Source organism: Medicago sativa, chromosome 7 (assembly GCF_051527215.1).
Source record: "Medicago sativa cultivar Bolivia chromosome 7, Bolivia_mono, whole genome shotgun sequence".
NCBI lineage: Eukaryota > Viridiplantae > Streptophyta > Magnoliopsida > Fabales > Fabaceae > Medicago > Medicago sativa.
In genome coordinates, this window is record NC_140755.1 from 36,803,819 (window position 1) to 36,826,662 (window position 22,844).

General features: G+C 38.1%; 1 protein-coding gene and 1 pseudogene across 1 annotated transcript; both read right to left on the reverse strand.

The window, feature by feature from the left end:
- Positions 1-5,178: 5,178 nt before the first annotated feature.
- LOC146906007 (uncharacterized) lies at positions 5,179-10,569 on the reverse strand (annotated as a pseudogene).
- An 8,891-nt stretch (positions 10,570-19,460) lies between these two features.
- LOC146906008 (uncharacterized) lies at positions 19,461-20,114 on the reverse strand. Its single transcript, XM_085728712.1, has one exon. The coding sequence runs from the start codon at positions 20,091-20,093 to the stop codon at positions 19,461-19,463; it is 633 nt and encodes a 210-aa protein (XP_085584838.1). The 5' UTR covers positions 20,094-20,114.
- Between the last annotated feature and the right edge of the window lie 2,730 nt (positions 20,115-22,844).

Below are 22,844 nucleotides of genomic sequence, written 5' to 3' on the forward strand. Positions count from 1 at the left end.
CACACCACCAAGGGATTTATAGACATCAAGGTAGAAAGAACGGGCAACAAATAGACAGGTACAAGCTGTTCTTTGGATCGAACTTGCTACTTGACCGGGAATACAAACAAAAGACAGGTAGATACAAGCTGTTCTTTGGATCGAACTTGATACTTGATTGAAAACACAAACAGATAGGCAGGTACAAGCTGCTCTTTGGATCGAACTTGCCACTTGACCAAGAGATACAAACAAGAGATGGGTACAAGCTGTTCTTTGGATCGAACCTGCTACTTAACCAAGAGATACAAACAAGAGATGGGTACAAGCTGTTCTTTGGATCGAACCTGCCACTTGACCGAAAACATAGACAGATAAGCAGATACAAGCTGTTCTTCGGATCGAACTTGCCGCTTGATTGATGATACAAACAGATAGACAGGTACAAACTGTTCTTTGGATCGAACTTGCCGTTTGACCGGAGATATAGACAAAAGGATAGATACAAGCTGTTCTTTGGATCGAACTTGCCACTTGATTGATGATACAAACAGATAGACAGGTACAAACTGTTCTTTAGATCGAACTTGCTGTTTGACCTAGAAATATAGACAAAAGACTGATACAAGTTGTTCTTTGGATCGAACTTGCGGCTTGATCAGTATCACAACATGTAGGTTGGTGCAAACTGTTCTTTGGATCGAACTTGCTGTTTGACCTAGAAATATAGACAAAAGACTGATACAAGCTGTTCTTTGGATCGAACTTGCCGCTTGATCAGTATCACAACATGTAGGTAGGGACAAACTGTTCTTTGGATCGAACTTGCCGTTTGACCGATAACCAAACATAAGCAGGGTACAAACTGTTCTTTGGATCGAACTTGTCGTTTGACCGGAAACATAGGCATATAAGCAGGTACAAGCTGTTCTTTGGATCGAACTAGCCACTTGACCCATAACAAGATACAAATTGGAAGTTTGTTTTAACAAGATACAAATTGAGGGTAAATTGACATTGACCTGATTTGAAAATAGACATGACCATTATTGTTGGCCCAAAAGCAAATTGAGAGTGAATTGACATTGATTTGAATTGAATTGAAAGTTGACATTGAAAGAGGTATTGAAAGTCGAAAATAATCAGAAACAAATGCATTGACATGGTATTGAATAGAGAGTTTAACAGAGATACAAACATAGACATAGACATAGACATTGACATTGATATTGATATTTGATTTGAGAGTTGGAATTGAATTGAATTGGGAGTTGAAATTGAATTGAATTGAACCTGGGGATTGAGTTGAATTTGAAAGTTTGAGATTGAGTTGAATTGACAGTTGAAATTGGGTTAAATTGAAAGTTGAGATTGGAAATGAAACATGTATGTATGGTATAACAACATTGTTGAATGTATGAGCACATAAAATGCATGCTTATGCATGTATGAATGCTTGAAAATGCATGATTGGTTTACAATTTGGCAAGAAAGTTTCACAGAGATAGACAAAACATTGGAAGATTAGGCACGTAGTGACTTGAGCTACAACATACACACTCGGCTATCTTCAAAGGGGATGACGTCGTTGAAAGACGTATCAAAACCATAACTGAGAGAACCTGATCATATCATACTTGCAATAGTACATGCTTCTTGGGGGAAGCCATTTGATCAAAACCTTGGTAGAAGTCGCAAGCTGGATAAACTTTGAAAATTGCCCCTGAAAATTCTTCGAACAAACTCGGGCAGAAGTCGCCATTTCTCAGGAATTAGTAATGGATATACATTGGATGTTTCACATGGAAGTCCTTTAGACAAGGCTTTGGCAGAGGTCGCCAGTCCTCCAGAACCAGCATTGGATAGACTTTGAATGTCGCACCTGTGGTCAATGCTTTCATTTTCATTTTTCATTCTTTCATTTTTCAATCCCATTTTTGCCTGAACCGCCCTTTCGGGTTTTCGATTCACCGGGAATAAATTCTTTTCATTGCCCCATTTTTGCCTGAATTGCCTTCATAGATTGTCAATCAGCGGGGTGCTCATTTTTGCCTAAGCCGCCCTTTCGGGTTTTCAACTTAGCGAGCTTTTTATTTTCATTTTTTTTTACTTTCATTCTGTTTTTTCATTCTTGCCATTAACCACAGTTTGTCCTGGAGAGATTGTATGTTCATATTGCATGTTGAGATGGATGTTGATGCATGTTTCACCTGTTCATAAGTTCAAAGATAGTGCATGTTTGTTGTTTGCATAAAAAGATTTTTTTTTTTTTTTTGAAAAAAAAGATTTTTGAAATTTTGCTTTAAGTATTAGCATCACAAATAGAAGAAATTTTGCAAGTAGAAGAAGTGAGAGTTCCAAATAAATGGGCACAGGCTCAAATGGATGTAGAAGAGTGGTAACCGGCCGAGGGTGCAGCTCCACAGATCTAAAAAGTTTGGAAGATGGTTGATCGATGTCGTGCACGATCAAAAATAAGGATTTTACAAAAAGTAGTACAAGGCAATTAAACCTTGGTCGTTTCTCAAGGATCTTTGATAAAGCAATGCAAATTAGAACAGCAAAATGAAATTAAATTGGGGGGTTTTGTTTGTGGAAAAGGACTATAAAATTGACAAAATTAACGATTTGGCAAAACAATCAATCCACTGGTTTGTCGGATTCTGATCGAGTCCATCATTGGTACTAATAATATTCGGTTCCATAATTCAATAACTTGTTTGATCACAAATTCAATTCATTAAGCATCAATTAAATTTGTAAGAATTCCTACTGATTATATGAACAAGCGCCAATATAACCTAGAGTTTGATTAATCACAATTTGGAAACAAGCGTCACAGAATTGTCATTAACCTAATTATCGAATTCTATCAAACCAATAACAAAGCGTTAAAGAACCCAACAATCTTCACTCGAATATAAATCAAAACAAGCGTCTAATTTAATTCAAGTAACCCTAAGCAGGTACATGATTACAATTCAGCAACATCAGATTGAAACTAGCGTTCAACATATGAAACTATGAATTATAATCGATGAAATCAATAAGAACTGAAACAAGCGTTCAATACATAAAACATTCAACACATACAATTGAAGATTGAAAAGGAAAAGACATTAAATCATAGAACAAGAAATTGACATTGAAATCAAACCTCAAGACTTAAAACAGAACCCTTAACCAGTGAATTGATCAACGAAATTAAGCTTCCATAGGGTTGGTTTTGCACAAAAACAGAATATGAAAAATGGCTGAATAGAAGATGATGTTCTGGCTGTTTTCAGCCTTATTTATAGGTCTAAACATTAACCTAGTTCCTAAAACCGAGTTGCAGCAATAGTTGGGCCAAAAGTCGGCTACTCGACCCATTTATGGTTAAAACCATTTGACCCAAATTCGCAGTCAACAAAACTGCTTCAGATATTGGCATTTTTGATCAGGAGGACGTCCAAACTGGGCTTTGTGCTCAACATGAAAGTTGTAGATATTTTCCTTATCTTTCCAACGCTTATTTGTACGCCTCAAACGGATAACCGCAACCAAAGTTATAGCCTGCGCAATGAAAGGTGTCAAATTACTGTTTATTCAGAAAATAAGTAGCGAAAATAAAATAAATGCAAAACTAAACTAAACTTAGAAAACACATTAAAAACACTAAAAATAAAGGGAGAAATCATATAATTGACATAACATAAGATAGAAGAAAGTACATTAAAAATGCACTGATCAAATTCCCCCACACTTAAGCTTTTGCTCTCCGAGCAAATCTCAAGATTAAAGACTCAAGGTAAAAAGAAAAAAACAAGACACGACATGCTGCAAAGTTACAAGCAATTAGCACATTCCAGGATTCAAGGAGCATAACAATCATGAATAACATCTTATAACTGGCGCAATGAACAAGGTGGCTATTAGACTAAAAAATGCATCAAGAATGATAGAACCTCACGGAATTTATAAGTATAAAGTGCACTCAATCACTCGTGAGGTGTGTGCAATCTGTATAAAATGGAGTGTCAGGGTTAGTATTTGCACTCAAAGCACATCATCAAAGCTAGCACTACCATAGGCTTGACAAGCCTCTTACGTCCCCAAAGATGGTGGACATCCACACAATGAAGCACATACATGTACAAATCAAAAGGTCTTTATTCAGGTTGTAATGGGGCCAAGGTACAGGTGGGATAAACCTAAGGAATACTAAGGCATAAATTGAAGAGGATAAAGAAGCATGAATTCATTGAGTAGCAAGTATGAGTGGTGTTTGAAAGTAACAAAATACAGCAACATAATAGAACTCAACACCATAATTTCTTCATATCCTATGATAACTTTTTCACACGCCTTCACATCAGAATTTGCCCACAATACAACTTTCAGCACAAATTTCTTTTTTTCTTTTTTTTCTTTTTTTCATTTCTATTTTTTTTTTTGTATTTCCAATTTTTTTTCCTTCATTTTTCTTTTCTTTTTCTTTCCATCATACCAAACCAACATAATATTTCCCTTTCCCTTATCAGATAAAAATTAGAACCATAATGAGCACCCCCACACTTATTCAAAATTTAGAATTCAAGCTCCTTCATCCACTAAGATTGGGACATAAAAAGAATGGATAAAACAAAGGCTTAATTGGCTTGTAATGAGGTAATAAACAAAGAATGGGATAAATAGCTCAAAGGGGCTTAACAAAGGAAAAATTGCATCAGGGTAGGCTTATTTGGCTAAAAGTAGGTTATGAAAGAAAGATGGCCTAGATCATTTCCGTACATGCATGTGAACAAGTGTTTCAAGAGTCAAGGCAAACCTTGGAAGTAACTAACAGTATGAGTGAATTCACACAAGAAACAACAAATGTTGGAAGCTCAAAAACTCACAAGGTTTCATGTTCTATCACCAATGATGCACAATCTAGTATCAAGTCAACTTATCACACTACAAAAGTAAAAATGTTATCCACATCATGACATACAACTCTAAGCCTAAAACAATGAAACTACTCATAACAGTTGCATGCATGCCAAAACTATATAATAATTTTTTTTTTTTTGATATGAACGAAAAAAGAAAAAAAATAAAAAAAACTAAATTAAAACCAACTAAGTGTAAAATGTTCCCCCCACACTCAAATCAGACATTGTCCACAATGTAACAATTAATATAAAGTGAGAAAAAGGAAGGAACACACCCGAGGAGCTAAGGAGTAGATGCTGAAGGATATGAAGGCTCGTCCAAGGAGAGCTCTTCAACAATTTCTTCTTCAGGCATCAGACTTTCATGGAACCGCTTCAGCCGCTGTCCGTTTACTTTGAACACTTTGTCGGTACCTGCACTTTTAATCTCAACTGCACCATAAGGAAAAACATTAGTAACAACAAAAGGTCCAATCCATTTGGACCGAAGCTTACCTGCCATGATTTTTAAACGAGAGTTAAACAATAAAACTTTTTGGCCAATTGAGAACTCCTTCCTAGAAATCATTTTATCATGGAAGTGTTTTGTTTTCTCTTTATAAATCTGAGAGTTCTCATAAGCCTCTAACCTGAGCTCCTCAAGTTGTTGAAGTTGGAGCTTCCTCTCTATGCCTGCTGTCTGCATCTCAAGATTGCAGCTTTTGACCGCCCAATAAGCACGGTGCTCAATTTCCACTGGAAGATGACATGCTTTACCAAACACCAATCGATATGGAGACATCTCTATAGGTGTCTTGTAGGCTGTCCTTTGTGCCCACAACGCTTCATCTAGCCTGCGGCTCCAGTCCTTTCTATTAGGTTGCACCATCTTTTCCAGGATCTGCTTGATCTCTCTGTTCGAGATTTCTGCCTGACCATTAGTTTGGGGGTGATATGTTGTAGAAACTCTGTGCACAACCCCATACTTCTTTAGCAACGTCTCCATGGTGCGGTTACAGAAATGAGTGCCTTGGTCACTTATGATGGCTCGAGGTATTCCAAACCTGCAAAAAATATTAGACCTGACAAAATCTGCAACAACTTTAGAATCATGAGTACGAGTGGGGATTGCTTCAACCCACTTTGAAACATAATCAACAGCAAGTAAAATATAAAGAAAACCAAAAGAGGTAGGGAAAGGACCCATAAAATCAATACCCCAGACATCAAAGACCTCGCAGAAAAGCATCGATTGTTGAGGCATTTCACTCTTATGAGTGATGTTTGTACCTGCTCTCTGACACTGCTCACAAGTACGGTAAGTCTCAAAAGCGTCCTTGAAAAGGGTGGGCCAAAAGAAGCCTGAGTCTAGCACTTTCCTAGCTGTGCGTTGTGGCCCGAAATGTCCTCCTACCTGTGAAGCATGACAAAAATGAAGAATAGATGCAATTTCATGGTCAGGGATACATCTCCTAATTACCTGGTCACTACAAAATTTCCACAAATATGGGTCGTCCCACATATAGTGTTTTGCATCACTTTTTAATTTATCAATTTGTGCACGTGATGCATGTGCGGGTACAACTCTCGCAACCAGATAATTTACCAAGTCAGCAAACCAGGGAGTAATATGTTGCAACTGTAAAAGTTGCTCATCAGGAAAATCATCTTGAATGGGGAGGGGTTCCTCAACCCTTTCTATTCTGCTCAGGTGGTCTGCTACCAGGTTTTCAGCTCCACTTTTATCTTTAATCTCCAAATCAAATTCTTGGAGCAACAACATCCACCGAATCAGTCTCAGTTTTGCCTCCGGCTTCTTTAGTAAGAACTTCAAAGTTGCATGGTCAGTAAACACAACTACCTTGGAACCTAGCAAATATGATCTAAATTTGTCAAGAGCAAACACAATAGCTAAAAGTTCTTTTTCAGTGGTAGTATAGTTAGACTGTGCAGAATCTAAAGTTCTAGAAGCATAATAAATAACATGGGCAGCCTTGTCAACCCTTTGTGCAAGGATTGCTCCCACTGCATAATTAGATGCATCACACATAATTTCAAAGGGGAGAGTCCAGTTAGGTGGCTGAATGATTGGAGTAGATGTCAATGCTTTCTTTAAGCAATCAAACGCCCTCTTGCATCTGTCATCAAAGGAAAAATTGACATCCTTTTGCAGCAAGTGTGATAGAAGGAGAGCTATCTTGCTGAAATCCTTGATAAAGCGCCTGTAAAAACCTGCATGACCAAGAAAGGAACGAATCTCACGAATGCAAGATGGGTAAGGCAAATTAGAAATCACATCAATTTTTGCAGGATCCACTTCCATCCCTTTTTGAGAGATCACATGTCCTAAAACTATGCCTTGTTCAACCATAAAATGACATTTTTCATAATTCAGAACAAGATTAGATTCAATGCATCTTTGCAGAACTTTGTCTAAACTTTTCAAACAATCATCAAAAGAAGATCCATAAACAGTGAAATCATCCATAAAAACTTCTATGCAATTTTCAATAAAATCAGAAAAAATACTAGGCATACTCCGTTGGAAAGTTCCAGGTGCATTGCATAGGCCGAAAGGCATCCTCCGGTAAGCAAATGTGCCAAATGGGCATGTGAAAGTGGTTTTTTCTTGGTCCTCCGGTGCTATGTGAATTTGAAAGTAACCTGAAAAACCATCAAGAAAACAATAATGTGATTTACCTGCCAACCGTTCAAGCATCTGGTCAATGAATGGTAAAGGAAAATGGTCCTTGCGGGATGCTTGGTTGAGTCTCCTGTAATCTATGCACACTCTCCAACTATTTTGAACTCTGGTGGGTATAAGCTCATTGTTCTCATTCTTAACCACTATGAGTCCAGTTTTCTTGGGAACTACTTGCACCGGACTCACCCACTGACTATCAGAGATGGGGTAGATAATGCCAGCTTGTAACAACTTGGTTACTTCCTTTTTCACAACATCTAAAATCAAGGGGTTAAGTCTTCTTTGTGGTTGCCTCACTGGTTTTGCTCCATCTTCTAATAGTATTCTATGCATACACATGGACGGGCTAATCCCATGAATGTCAGCTAAGGTCCAACCAATGGCTTTCTTATGGGTTTTCAATATTTCCAACAACTTTCCCTCTTGTTCAGCTTCAAGATTTGAGGAGATAATAACAGGTAATATCTCACTCTCTCCTAAATAAGCATATTTCAAGTTTTGAGGGAGTGGTTTGAGCTCTAGAGTGGGTGGCTTCTCAATGGATGGCAATGGCATGGTAGAAGAATCTGCAGTAATGTCAACATTAGCAACATCATGTATATCAATGGAAGAAACAATACAAGTATGATTAGTAACATTATCAGTGCAAGTATCATCAGTGACAGTGTCAAGAACACTGGTGTATGTGTTATCAGTGTCTGTGCCATCACTAGCATCATGACTATCAACCTGTAAATCATTTTCAACACATGTTGAACATAATTGAACATCAGTGCAACTTTCACAAGTGTAAGTGTCATCAAGGTCAGAAAAGGAGGGACAATCTGCAGTAAACTCATTAGCACACTCATCATCAATTAAGTCAGCAAGTAACTCTAAGGCAAAGAGAGAGTGCTCTTCATTGGGGTGTTTCATTGCATCAAAGATGTTGAAGTTAATTATGTTATCCCCAAATTCCATAGAGAGTGTCCCTGCATAAACATCAATTTTTGTTCTAGCCGTTCTCAAAAATGGTCTGCCAAAAATGAGAGTTGCCTTAGTGGAACTCGTTTCTCTTTGCATGTCAAGGATGTAAAAATCTGCAGGAAAAATTAGATCATTAACTTTAACAAGCACATCTTCGACAACACCTTTCGGGCGGGTAATGCTTCTGTTTGCAAGCTGAATCACAAGACCTGTAGGCTGCAAAGGACCAAGACAAAGAGAGTTATAAACAGAGGTGGGCATAACATTAATGGAAGAGCCTAAATCCAACATGCAATTTCCAAATTCAATATCTCCTATGGTACAAGGAATAGTAAAAACTCCAGGGTCTTCACATTTCTCAGGCAGGCCTGTCTGCTGTATAATTGCAGAGACATTCCTACTCATGTTGACCCTCGACTTCCCTTTCAGCTTCCTTTTGTTAGTGCACATCTCCTTCAGGAATTTTGCATATTTTGGAATTTGTTTAATTGCCTCAAGGAGAGGAATGTTAACTTCAACCTTCTTAAAGATATCCAAAATCTCCCTTTCCTTGTCTACCTGATCTATCTTCTTGCTCTTCACGGCTCTCTGAGGAAAGGGAAGTGGTATAGACTGCTCATCCTCATCATCAGGTTCAGAGGTAGGTGAGTTAGGTGTATGTGCAGGTGCAGAAGCATGAGTTTGCTTATTTTTATCAATTTTTTCATTTTTTTCGCCACTCGTTTCTGCACTTGTACCTACTGCTACATAAACATTCTTACCAGACCTAAGGGTTATTGAACTGACATTTGGGTTTGGTATAGTTTGGGCAGGGAGATTCCCAGAGCCCTGAGTTTGCATTTGGTTCATAGCAGTTGCTAGTTGTCCAACCTGTGTTTTCAGATCGTTAATGGATGCGGTTGTTGTCTGTTGGTATTGGATTTGCTGTGTAGTCAATTGCTTGACAAGGTCCTCTAATGAGGGTCCAGAAGTAGCCTACTGGTGTTGGTGTGGGTTGAGTAGGCTGGGGAAGTGGTACATGTAACTGTTGTTGCAATTGTTGCGCGGTTGGATTTCCATACCGCAAAAGCTGATGGTTCCTCCAGTTGGGATGATACTTGTTTGTTGAAAGGTCAGGGACATTATACCTATTTTGGTTGTTGCCTTGGTTGTACACATTCGCTGCGTATGCTTGAGGCAACTCATTTATGGAATCATCTTGTAAGATGGGACAGGTATCTGTCGGATGCTCAGGGGAGGTGCAAATGCCACATACCCTTTCTGTCTGGGTCCTTCCTAAAGCCAATTGTTTCACCAGAGATGTAAGCTCGTCAAGTCTGGTTTCTATAGCTTTGTTTGAAGAGGAGGCTTGAATTTCATTCACTCATTTTGTCAGAGCCACAAAATTGCTTCTAGTGGTGAATTGTTGGGAGTTGAGAGACATGTTCTCAATGAGGGCTTTCGCTGCGGCAGGTGTCTTATCGACAAGGGCTCCGCCACTAGCAGCATCTAAGATGTTTCTGTCCATGGGTAGTAGCCCTTCATAGAAGTACTGAACAAGTAGTTGCTCACTAATCTGATGTTGCGGGCAACTAGATACTAATTGTTTAAATCTTTCCCAATATTCAGCAAGCAACTCGGTGTCACGTTGTCTGATGCCGCATATTTCTTTCCTTATTGATGCAGCTCGGGAGGCAGGGAAATATTTTTCTAGGAACAGTTTCTTTAGGTCGGTCCAACTCGCAACAGTGTTGGGTTGCAGATAGTATAACCAATCCTTGCTGCTCCTTGCAGCGAGAACGGGAATGCTCTTAGCTTAACATGATCTTCAGTAATTCCTTTAGGTCTTAGGGGTGTAGAGCACACGACCTGAAACTCCTTCAGATGCTTATGGGGGTCTTCTCCTGCAAGACCATTAAACTTGGGCAACAAATGGATTAAGCCAGACTTTAGTTCAAACGGAACAGTAACATCAGCATATTCAATACATAAACCATTATAATTGACATCAGGAGCAGCAAGCTCTCTTAATGTTCTTTCAGCCATGTTATTATCAAGAACAAGTTCAGAATCAAATAAAGTATGCAAAGAAAAGCTATGTAAAGAATCAGAATCAGAATCACACTCGTTAACGGGTGATGAACTAGTGTTAGCCAGATTCAATCTACGACGTGTGTGAAAGGTTCTCTCAATTTCAGGATCAAAAGCTAACAAGTCAAAACAAGCAGACCTAGTAGCCAGAACTATTTCAGCAAAGCTGCAACAAACTTGAAAATGTCAACAATGTCACTACTAAGCAGAAACAAAACAAAGGTAGAGATATGATCAAAATAAATTCAGAAAAATATAAAAACACGAAATTTAATCTAATTAAACGAAATAAGAATTTTGGAATTTTTTTTAGATTTTTTGGAAACTATAAAAAGCGTAAAATATTAATTAAAAATAGAAAAACGATGAATTTGGGATTTTGAGTACCAGAATCCTTTAGAAATCTTTTCTAAAGGAGTCCCGATCAGTGAATTTTTCTGGATTTTGACACCAAGTTTCAGAGCAATCGGACACAGTAGACTGAAAACCGGTTTCTTACGCGTGTCTGAAACTCGACAAAAACAGATCGGTCACCTGAAAATCAACAAAAATAAACACAAAACAGATGTTAAAGGGGTTAGTGGGTTCTTATATTGGCTATCCTTAATCAAAGATCCCCGGCAGCGGCGCCAATTTGATCGATGTCGTGCACGATCAAAAATAAGGATTTTACAAAAAAGTAGTACAAGGCAATTAAACATTGGTCGTTTCTCAAGGATCATTGATAAAGCAATGCAAATTAGAACAGCAAAATGAAATTAAATTGGGGGGTTTTGTTTGTGGAAAAGGACTATAAAATTGACAAAATTAACGATTTGGCAAAACAACCAATCCACTGGTTTGTCGGATTCTGATCGAGTCCATCATTGGTACTAATAATATTCGGTTCCATAATTCAATAACTTGTTTGATCACAAATTCAATTCATTAAGCATCAATTAAATTTGTAAGAATTCCTACTGATTATATGAACAAGCGCCAATATAACCTAGAGTTTGATTAATCACAATTTGGAAACAAGCGTCACAGAATTGTCATTAACCTAATTATCGAATTCTATCAAACCAATAACAAAGCGTTAAAGAACCCAACAATCTTCACTCGAATATAAATCAAAACAAGCGTCTAATTTAATTCAAGTAACCCTAAGCAGGTACATGATTACAATTCAGCAACATCAGATTGAAACTAGCGTTCAACATATGAAACTATGAATTATAATCGATGAAATCAATAAGAACTGAAACAAGCGTTCAATACATAAAACATTCAACACATACAATTGAAGATTGAAAAGGAAAAGACATTAAATCATAGAACAAGAAATTGACATTGAAATCAAACCTCAAGACTTAAAACAGAACCCTTAACCAGTGAATTGATCAACGAAATTAAGCTTCCATAGGGTTGGTTTTGCACAAAAACAGAATATGAAAAATGGCTGAATAGAAGATGATGTTCTGGCTGTTTTCAGCCTTATTTATAGGTCTAAACATTAACCTAGTTCCTAAAACCGAGTTGCAGCAATAGTTGGGCCAAAAGTCGGCTACTCGACCCATTTATGGTTAAAACCATTTGACCCAAATTCGCAGTCAACAAAACTGCTTCAGATATTGGCATTTTTGATCAGGAGGACGTCCAAACTGGGCTTTGTGCTCAACATGAAAGTTGTAGATATTTTCCTTATCTTTCCAACTCTTATTTGTACGCCTCAAACGGATAATCGCAACCAAAGTTATAGCCTGCGCAATGAAAGGTGTCAAATTACTGTTTATTCAGAAAATAAGTAGCGAAAATAAAATAAATGCAAAACTAAACTAAACCTAGAAAACACATTAAAAACACTAAAAATAAAGGGAGAAATCATATAATTGACATAACATAAGATAGAAGAAAGTACATTAAAAATGCACTGATCAATGGTAATCATATTTGAAAGGATACATTGAACACAATAACATTGTTCTCACTGGCAACTTTGAATTCCTTTGTTCGAACGCTTGAATGGTAGACACTTCCGGATTGCAGATGCTTTGAAACACAGATGTTTTGGAGTTGTAAGTACGTTGAACTGGAGATGCTTTGAATTTACAGATACATTGAACCACAGAGACTTTGCATTGGAGATGTCTTGAATTTGATACGCCTTGCATAGCAGAGGCTTTATATTAGAGGTATTCCGAACTAGAGTCCTCTGATAGATGACGTTTTGAATCGGGGTCCTTTGATAGCTGAGATGCCCCAAGTGAGTCGTGACTGACTGATACAGTTACTTGTCTTTTCATTTCAATCTCATTTTTGCATGAACCGCCCTTTCGGGTTTTCGGTTCATCGAGACGCTCATTCTTGCCTGAGTTGCGTACAATCTCAGCGAGCTTTTCATATTCATTTTTTTGTCCCTAATTTTTGCCTGGATCGCCCTTTCGGGTTTTCGATCCACCGGGAAGCGCATTTTTGCCTAGGCCGCCCTTTCGGGTTTTTGACCTACCACGTTGTTCTTTTCATATATCTAGACAAAGTATTTCTTAACTGCATCAGTGTTCACAGGATGAGGAAGTTCAACATCATTCATGATTGTAAAAGTCATTGCACCACTGGAGAAAAACATCTTGACAATACATGGGCCTTCATAGCTCAGCATCCACTTGCCCCTGGAGTGGGCTTGAAAATATAAGACCATACTTGAACATGAGATCTCTTTCTTGAAAAGCACCGGGATGGACTTTCCTGTCGAAAGTTTGATCCATCCTCCTCTTGATATAGTTGACCATGGCACAAAGCATTAACATTCAAATCCAGCAGATCACATTTGTTTGAGCATCATTTAAACACAGACAAACTCGATTTCCATGAGAATTTTCACTGACATGATCATGACTTCCACCGGGAGTACTGATTCCATTCCATATACCAGAGATAAAAGGATTGCCCCAGGTGAATCTTGTCGGACCCGATGCAGTTGCTTTGTCATAAATCCTTAATTTTTGCATAGATCGCCCTTGCGGGTCTTCGATCTATCAGGATACACTTTTTGTGTCTCTAACTTTTGCATGGACTGCTTTAGTCCATCGAGACGCTCTTTTTTGCCCAAGCCACCTTTTAGGTGTGTGACTTGTCGAACTTTTTGAATTTTTTTTTATTTTTCTTTCTCTTTTTTTTTTTGACAAAGCATTCATTGACTGCATTGGGGTTCATAGACATGCGAACCTGTCATTATCATTTGGAACTAGGCATCCCTTTGCCCTTGTTGATGTGTATTGAAGTACGGTATCCATGCCAGACTAGTGGTAGCTCCCTGAATCAATTTTTTGTAAGCAAATGTCCCTGCGGGACAATCTTCTTGATGCTCATATTTGCAGCTCAGATGACTAGAATGTTCTAGTGGACGAGAGATCTTATTGGAAAACTTCTCATCTCCAGCTCCTTCAGCTTCGAAGATAGGAGCTCAAAGTCGAGAGAGAGCACAGTGTTACAGTGTTCAACGGGTTTATCAATGCATGCTTTGATTTTGAATAGAAATTATGATTATGCAGGTATTGAGAAATGATCAAAGTGAAGTAAAAAAAATTACGGTTTTTTGGTATTACCATTCTTTCCAAAGAAAGCACAAAGTAAAAAAAACAAAGCCGCGATAGAAACGACTTTTTATTAGTGATGCAAACACATGAAGCAAAGTGCTCTAAATAAGTTCACTTTCGTCTTCGGGCGAGACGAAAGGTTTTTTTTTTATTTTTGAAAAACAGCAAACAAACACAATTATTAAACAAACAACCAGTAGAAAACATCAACAAAACATCTCAGTTGCGGCTGAATATCCCATGTATCAGCAGTAGGCGCCATGCCCCTGGTTCCAAATTGACTTCCACATATGGACAGAAAGATGTTATCCTCAATCAATTTCTGGACTTCCATTTTCATAGAAAAACAATGCTCGAGCTCAAGGCTTCGTCCCCCTTGGTGCAAGGTGTAGTAATGGTCGTGTCTTGCCAACAACAGGTGCATGATTTGAAAGAGAATTGCCTCGGACATTAGAAGTATTATTTTCAAAAGTTAACTCTCCCTTGTCTATCAGCTTCTTCACAATATACCTCAGAGCATAGCATCCCTCAACATCATGGCCCCTAGCACCTTGGTGAAAAACACACCTAAGATCGGTACGAAATTTGGGATGCATAGGATTGGGTGGAGGTTTGCCCTTCCTAGTCTGACAATGCCTTTTAGCAATAAGAAATGGGAGCAGTGTAGCATATTGCATTGGTATAGGAGGAAAGATTTGCTTAGGTTGGGGACCCTGATGTTGCCGTTGAGGCTGTTGAGATTGTTGGAGATTCTGTTGTCCTCGATGCTGGTAAAGTTGAAACTGGGTCTGATAACTGGGACTTTGAGCAACTTTGATTACAGGTGTAACAGTAGCAACATGTTTCTGAGCAGCATGGAAGACAGGTATCACAGTTGCAGTAGATTGATGACCCAGGTTTTGGGCGGCCTTGATAATAGGTATAACAGTAGAAGCATTGAGGTTCACCATACTCGCTCTTTGTTCTTTCTCTTCAGGACCATCAGTGGGATCACTTCTTCTGACCAGGTGCGTAGGCATTGGAACCTCAGACACATGGGGAAGAGGTACTTCATCAAGACCATAGAGCACAGGCATATGTTGGGGAGTATTGGCAACCTTCGTCAGAATCGGAACAGTAACATCAGGTATTTGAGCTTGAAAGCTGGCTGGTGATGAGAGTGTCGGCTGACCCTGTGCGGCTACCAATATTGTCACCAAGGCGCTTAACCTCTCCACCTCCCCACAGAGTGTTGTTACTTCTTCACGAAGCTCCTGGATTTCTTGTTCAAATGGACTCATTCTGATTTCTTGTTTAGCCCGAGCGTTTTGCAGTTGTAGCTTGACTTTAGGCGGCAGAGACGACCATTTTGTAGGAAAGAGAACACGTGAGACACGGACGAGAAACTATGAATGTAAAATGATGCATGATATGTACAGATGCATATGCAAAAGACTCTTTTTGTGTTATCGAAGGGTTTTAGACAAATTAGAGCTTTTGTAATCATTATTAGGAATAAAAAAAAGTTCCGGATTGTAGTTGATTCCACCCCAGGTACCAAGAAGAGGTACATTAAGAAACTTTCCACCACCAAGGACAATTTCTTTGACTCTAGCAGCGGGAGTGAGCCAAACCACTTCATTCAGGGTGAGAGCCATGATCCTCTGTGAAATAGACCAATTCTCTGGATTATCATGGAAAGACTTCGGAAGGTGCGAAATAAACCACCTATAGAGAAGAGGTACACAACAAAGAATGTATCCACGACCCTTGCTGGATCGATCGTGAATAGCATTGTATGTGTCAGCTAGCAAAGTAGGAACCGGATTCTTAGAGTGGAAGATCATAATAGCATTCATATCCACGAAGTCATCAAGATTTGGAAAGAGAATAAGCCCATAGATGAGGAGTGCAAGAATAGCTTCAAGAGTGTCTTGACAAGTGGTTTTGAGGTTGGCTTTCTCAAGTAGATACTTCGAAGTGAACCCTCGGATGTGAGCTTTAGTGACAAGATTCTTGGAGACATCGATGGTCTTGAGATAGAGATCTTTAGCAATAACCAATGGAGTAGGAGGATTCTCAAGATCCGCGAAGGGTACCCCCTTAGCAATAGATAGATCCATCAAGCACGAATAAGCCTCGAGTGTGGGCACTAACTGAAAGTCGGGAAAAGTGAAGCACCGATAGTCCCGGTCATAGAATTGCACTAGAGTGTGCACAAGCTTCTCATCCACATTAGTCTGGAGAATAGTAAGTAAGACCCCGTAACGATGTCGGAAACCAGTCGGATCCTCGATCTTGAGTGCCAAATCTCTCAAACTAGCCAAATCCTCTTCCTTGAACTTGTAAGACTTAGTCTTCCCCATTCCTACAATGTTTACAAATTCAATTTGTCTAAGCCCTTCGATAAATGCATGGAAAAAAAGTTTATGCATGTATGCATGATCACATTCAAGTACAGAGAAAACATGGTGGGTTGAGATTCAAAGTCAAGGAGTCACGGGTGGCCACGGTGTCCGGTGAAACTAGGGCTTTGGATAATAGTAACCGGGTTCTAAAAGTTCCCAAGTTGCAACCTCTCCGACGTATATCATGGTGCCACGAGACAAACACTCGCTCCATGATTATCCGTAAGAAGGTCTAACTTGAGTGTAGTATCGCGTGACGACTAAAACTCGAGGCAACACTCGGTTTAGCCTCCGCACTACATCCTAGAAAATGGCCATGGATGGGTTCGGTTATCTACGGTTCATAGCGTCATAGAACAATTAGAAGTAAAGTGCCTAAACGCGACAACACGCGCCGACAACATCACCCCCAAAATGCCTCAGCTATGTGGGATTGATCGCATAATCCAAAACACGAGGCAACCCCCGGAATGAATTGTCGATTATATCCCTCCTAAATCCTAAGTTCACTCAGCCCGGGTGTAGGACTTTTGATATTCTCACCCCACACGTTTGCAAGAATTTAAACATTTATTCACATAAGGCAGCAAGTAAAAGAAGCAAGTAAAAACGAAAGCGCAAGCGTGGAAATAAAGACTAGGCGTAACTCTCGAATCTCCCTAGTGAAGTCGCCAGCTGTTTTATCTTGGTTTTCGGGTGTCAAACATTGATTACGTTTGAACCTTTTTAACCGTTGATATCTCATTTTTTCTTGGGAAGGAAAAAATAAGCAAAACCCTTGAGAATCGAGGTCCGGGAGTTGTTTTCGCTATGGGAAGGTGTTAGGCACCCATAACGACTATAGTATCCTATAGGAACCGTCTTTACTTTCTACGCGCGCGCTTTATTTTTAAATGCTATTTAAGAAATGATATTTACACGTAAGAGTTTTCTAAGTGAAGAATTGGAGGGAGAAGAAAGCGTTTGAATTTTTATTTTATTTGAATTGAAGGAATATTGTTTCCTTGCCTACGTACCCTTTTAAGGGATCAAATCCACCGTAGTTCTCTTCCAAAAAATGTTTTTGTTTTTGTTGGTTGATTTTAAGTTTGAAAATGGAATTTTGAAGAATGAGAGAGAGAGGCCTCAAGGGCATAAGATTGTGAAATTGTGAGGTTGAATTAGTTATTTTGCAAAAGAAAGTCTAAGCATTATTAAGATTCATTTAGATTTGATTAAGAAAATAAAGAGAAAATACAATGGGATTTTGATCCCAAGGTTTATTTAGAAAATGATTTGAGTGATATTGTTCATATTTTTTGGAAAATTGATTTTTTTAAGTGTAAATCCTAGGCATTCATCTAAACATGCAATCCTAAACATACATCTAAACATGCATAACCTAAGCATATATCTAAAGATATCTATGTGATGTGTGTGCATGTGTCGGTGCTTGTATCGGTGTACATCATTAGAGTCCATTGTCCTTTACATCATGCCCTAATTACATGCTATGGTCTTGCAAGAATTTAAAAATTGCATAAAAATAAAGTACAAGAATCCCTAGGTTTTTACATTCTAAGCCTTTGTATGAAAATTAAAGTGCAAGGAATAAGAGATGAAAATATGATGTGAAATGCTATGAAAATGAGACATGAAACAAAAAAGGTTAGTAGCATAGGTGAAATGGGGGCAACATACTAAAGGCATAGTAAAGTAGATGTAACTTGAAAGTGAAGTAACAAGCAAAATTAACTAAAAGTGATGAAAGAGACTTGACATTTTAATACCATTCTAAGGTAAGGTTAAAGGCCTAAATCCTCATGATATTAGAGAATTTTTGAGTGACTTAGTTCAAGAAAAAAAAACATGAGAATTAAGGTCATTAACCATACCAAAGATCATAAAGGTTGCAAGTTCTTTATACACCTTATTTCACAAGATAGCTTCACATTATTTACTAACATAAAATTCACAAAAAACTATACCAAGACAGCAAGCACACACCACATTTAATAGGTAAACTCACTCCAAATATTACATGGTCAAGGCCACATTTATGCACCAAAACTCAAGAATAAAATCACATCACAACTTTCACAAGAAACATAACAAAAAGTACACAAATTAACAAAACACGAACACATATATTTTGAAGCAAGTTTCAACATGTAAAACAAACATTCAATGCCAATAATTGATCACAACAACTCCACACAAAAGCTTTAGAAATTTTATCAAGATTTGAACAAAAATTGACACAAAGCATTAATCAAGAATTAAAATATTCTTCACATGTTGTGATCAAGATTTGGCATGTAAGATACATCAAAAAATTATCAAAAAGCATAAAAAACTACTAGAATTTTTGTGGAATTTTTCATGCAATTTGAGGCAAACAGGGGGGTGCAGTAAACATGCGGATGGGGTGTAAACAGCAGCAGAAGACACAAAGAAATTGGCAGTTGGGCTTGAACAAGCCTGCTGGGTTTGGGCAAAGAGCTGGATCGGTTAGCATGGAGCATGGGTCGAATAAAACCCAGGTTGGTTCTATTGAGATTCCATTCTTATTACAAATTGAAAGCACCAATAACACTATAACCTACGCCATAGCTTGCTAATTAGTTAACAGCAGAAAATTCTTATTCTTTCCTAATCAATATATCATATCATCCTGCTTGCAAAAGTGCGAAATGAAACGAATGCGAACTAAATTCTAAATCGAAAACTAAAATGTAAATGAAAAAAGAATATAGTAATGAATCAATCACCTGATGAAAAACAGAGAAGTGTGAATTGTCTGCAGGAATATGCATACGATCGCGGTGATGATGATCACGGTGATGGCGATGATGATCAATCTCAAACGAAGTAGTTTCTGCATCCTGAACTGGAACTTCTTCTAATCTAATAGTATCCAAAAGAATGTCTCCGATTCCATGAACAACAAGCCAATCACTGACATACATATCATAGCTTCGTCGATCGGCGCAAAAACAGTTAACTGATCAGGCCGTTCTTTAAGACCTAGAAACCGTAAATCAAGAAATGCCACCATAACCGAACAACCTCTCGATCTCAGAACACCACTAGCTTCCTTGAATGGAAACGTTGATGAATCGGTGATTAACCGTTTTGATCCAAAACCGCCGTCGTCGGAGATTTTGCTTGATGAAAAACAACCGTTTTTGGAAGGACGAGGAAGCTGAAAGTAAGGATCAAAGAAGCTTTCAGTTTGAACAATAACGAGATATTCGCCATCGAGTAACGGCGTTGGATTAACCGTTACGTTGTTGATGGAGAGTTTACGGTTGGAAGTAGTTGTGACGGTGAGGGAGTGAGATTGACGGCGAGCGATGAGAGAATGGGAAGCGAGTTCGAGGTTGAGTGCCATGGCTTCGTGACCGGCGGTGGTGAGGATTTCAGCCGTGTCGAGGATGGTGGAGGAAGGGTGGGAGGTTACGGTGGAGAGAGAAAGGAGGAGGAGAAAAGAGAGTGTGAAGAGTGTAATGGTGGTGGTGGTGATGGAAGCCATTGTTGTTAGGGAGGTTTGTGGTGGTGGAAGTTTGTTATGGTAGTTGAAAGTGGTGGAGGAAAGTTGTTATGGTGGAGGAGAGAAAGAGTAATGCGGTTAGAGAGAGAAGAGGAAAAAAATGATCCTTTGTGATTTTTTTGTGGAGTTTTTCTTTGTGAAAGAATAGTTAGTGTTGACCTTGACCATGGCTCATCTATTTATAGGTGATGAATGGATTGATGGACCAATGAAACAATGCCATGTGTACTTGAGCTTAACAAACCTTGACTTTGACTCTAACAAACTTGTAAAAGGATTAAAATGCAAATAACAAAAGTACAAGGGTCAAAATGAAAATTAAAACTAAAATTGAATTGAAAAAGTAAATTGAAAATTAACGCAAAGCGAGATGATTAAAAGCAACAAAGCAGATTAAAATGAAATCAGAAATTTTATGTGAAATGACCAAAATGCCCCCTAGGGACTAAAACGACTCAAAATGACTCCGATGCAATTTTTAAAATGGATTTTGACATGGCATTAAACAAGGACTTATACAAACCAATTGAAAAGACTCAAACAATTTTCAAGGATTAAAAGGAGCTGAATGCAGGAAATGACTAAAATACCCTTTTCCATGAATTTTGCAAATAATATTGAAATAAAATGCAAAGAAACATGCAATTGATCAGGGACAAATTCAAATGACTTGGAATGCAAGAAAGATATTTTTGGATGACTTGAAATGCAAGAAAACATAGACAAATACACAGTTGAAAAGATTTTCAGACATAGACAGTAGAAATATGCAAATACAGCAGAGTAAAATATCAGAGTAAACAGTAACAAATAGGCAATCTTTCAAAGGTCCAAAGACACATATCAGAGATAGAAAACATCTTGAGAAAATATTTTTAGGTCCAAAATTAAGGTATAACAATAGTTATCATGCAAGTATTGACTTAATAGTAGAAACTCCAACTCTCAAGTTTTATGTATAATTTTCCAATGACTATTATCATTTCGTCTATCTATAGAAAAGTATAACGAAAAGCACAACAAATATTTGTAAAGTTTTAATATTAAAAAAAAAGGATTATCTAATATGGACCGGTAGTATAATAAAGAGAAAATTACTTCCCCCTCCTTTAAAAGATGGAGATATTACACTCCCTCCCTTAATATTTACAAAATTGTACACATTCATCCTTTTGTTAACATCCGATAACTTTTAGACGATTTCCGTCACTTTCCATCAACTCCTTCAAATCCTCTTCGGTCAAAATAACCACTATCACTTGTTCCTCCATCGCGAATGAATTAAATGGTAGATACATATCCCCCAAACCCAATATATATGGATATACCATTTAATTCATTCGCAACGGAGGAACTATATATGACTTCTTGATTGAATTTCTATTACTAATTTACGAGTTCATGCTTCATCAATAATATTTGAATTTGAACCAATCTCTTGGAGATTCCAACTACAAAACGTTAAAATCTTCGGTAAAAGGTTTAATCCAACAATAACTACCCAACTCTTTATTACTTTTCTCTACACTTCCTCTAAGTGTACCATCACCATTCATCATCATCATCATCATCATCATCATCTTATGTCCTTATTATCTCTCTCGTCAAGTCAGTCCTCATCAACCAAAACTCCATTTCATCTCTCACCTGTAACTCCCATTCTTTAATCCTTTTCTATTTGCTGGCTTGCTCCACCACTTCTAACACTTAATTGCTCCCTGGTTCATACCACGTTACGACGAAACAAACGCCCTGAACTGTCACAACCCAGATTGAACATTCCGCATCACTCTTTCCTTGTATAAGCATAAGAGTTTCCCACCTCATCCAATTTGAAAGACATACCATTTTTGTTCCCCATCTTTGCTGCCATTCTCGATGAAGAACACTAGTTTTCTTTCGTGTTTTTCCTTGACTGAATTAAAATTGGAAGCTAATGAGGGTGCAAAGTTGTCAACGGTGGAAATATGCTGCTGGTGCATGGTGTTTCTTCTTTTTGTGTGGTTGTTTTCGTCGTGTTGGTCTTACATTCAATGGATGCATGTTTGAAAATTATTAGTGGAATTGATGTAAGTGATAGAAACTTTCTAAAAGTTAATGGAAGTTAACAAAAGGATGAATGTGTACATTTTTGTAAATATTAAGGGAGGGGAGTGTGTGTTTCAAAGTATGAAGGGAGCGGAGTGTAATATCTCCATCTTTCAAGGGAGGGGTGCAACACTCTAAACCCCTAAAACAGTAATCATGATATGAATTCAATAACTTAAGAGTTTAGATGATACGTCTACATTTTTCCAAAAACATGCATAACTTGGTTTTCCATAAAAATTTGGAACGGAAGACAATCAACATACATGATAACTCATCACCAAGTAATAATCCTCAAATCAAGAGTAATAAATCTCAACATGTCATGTGTCACTCCACATAAATACATCATGATACAATTATCCTCATCATATAATTAACATAAGTCAACAAACGGTATCAAAAGTCAAGGTCATAAGACTGACACTCCTACATCAGAGCCTATCTAGACTCTAAACGAAAACAAATAAAACGAGGAAGCATCCTTGCTAGCCCTCAAGCATCAAAGAAAAGCAATCACCTTAATTCTGTAAATCACCCACGTCATACAAAGAAATGACGCGGTGGTCAACCCAATGACCACTGGGGGTTAGATACTAACCCACATAATACTCATAATCAAACAAAGCACTCAAGGACTTCAAG

Excerpts from the sequence above, each read along its gene's own strand:
- LOC146906008 (XM_085728712.1), bottom strand. The coding sequence starts at position 20,093 with ATGGCTTCCATCACCACCACCACCATTACACTCTTCACACTCTCTTTT.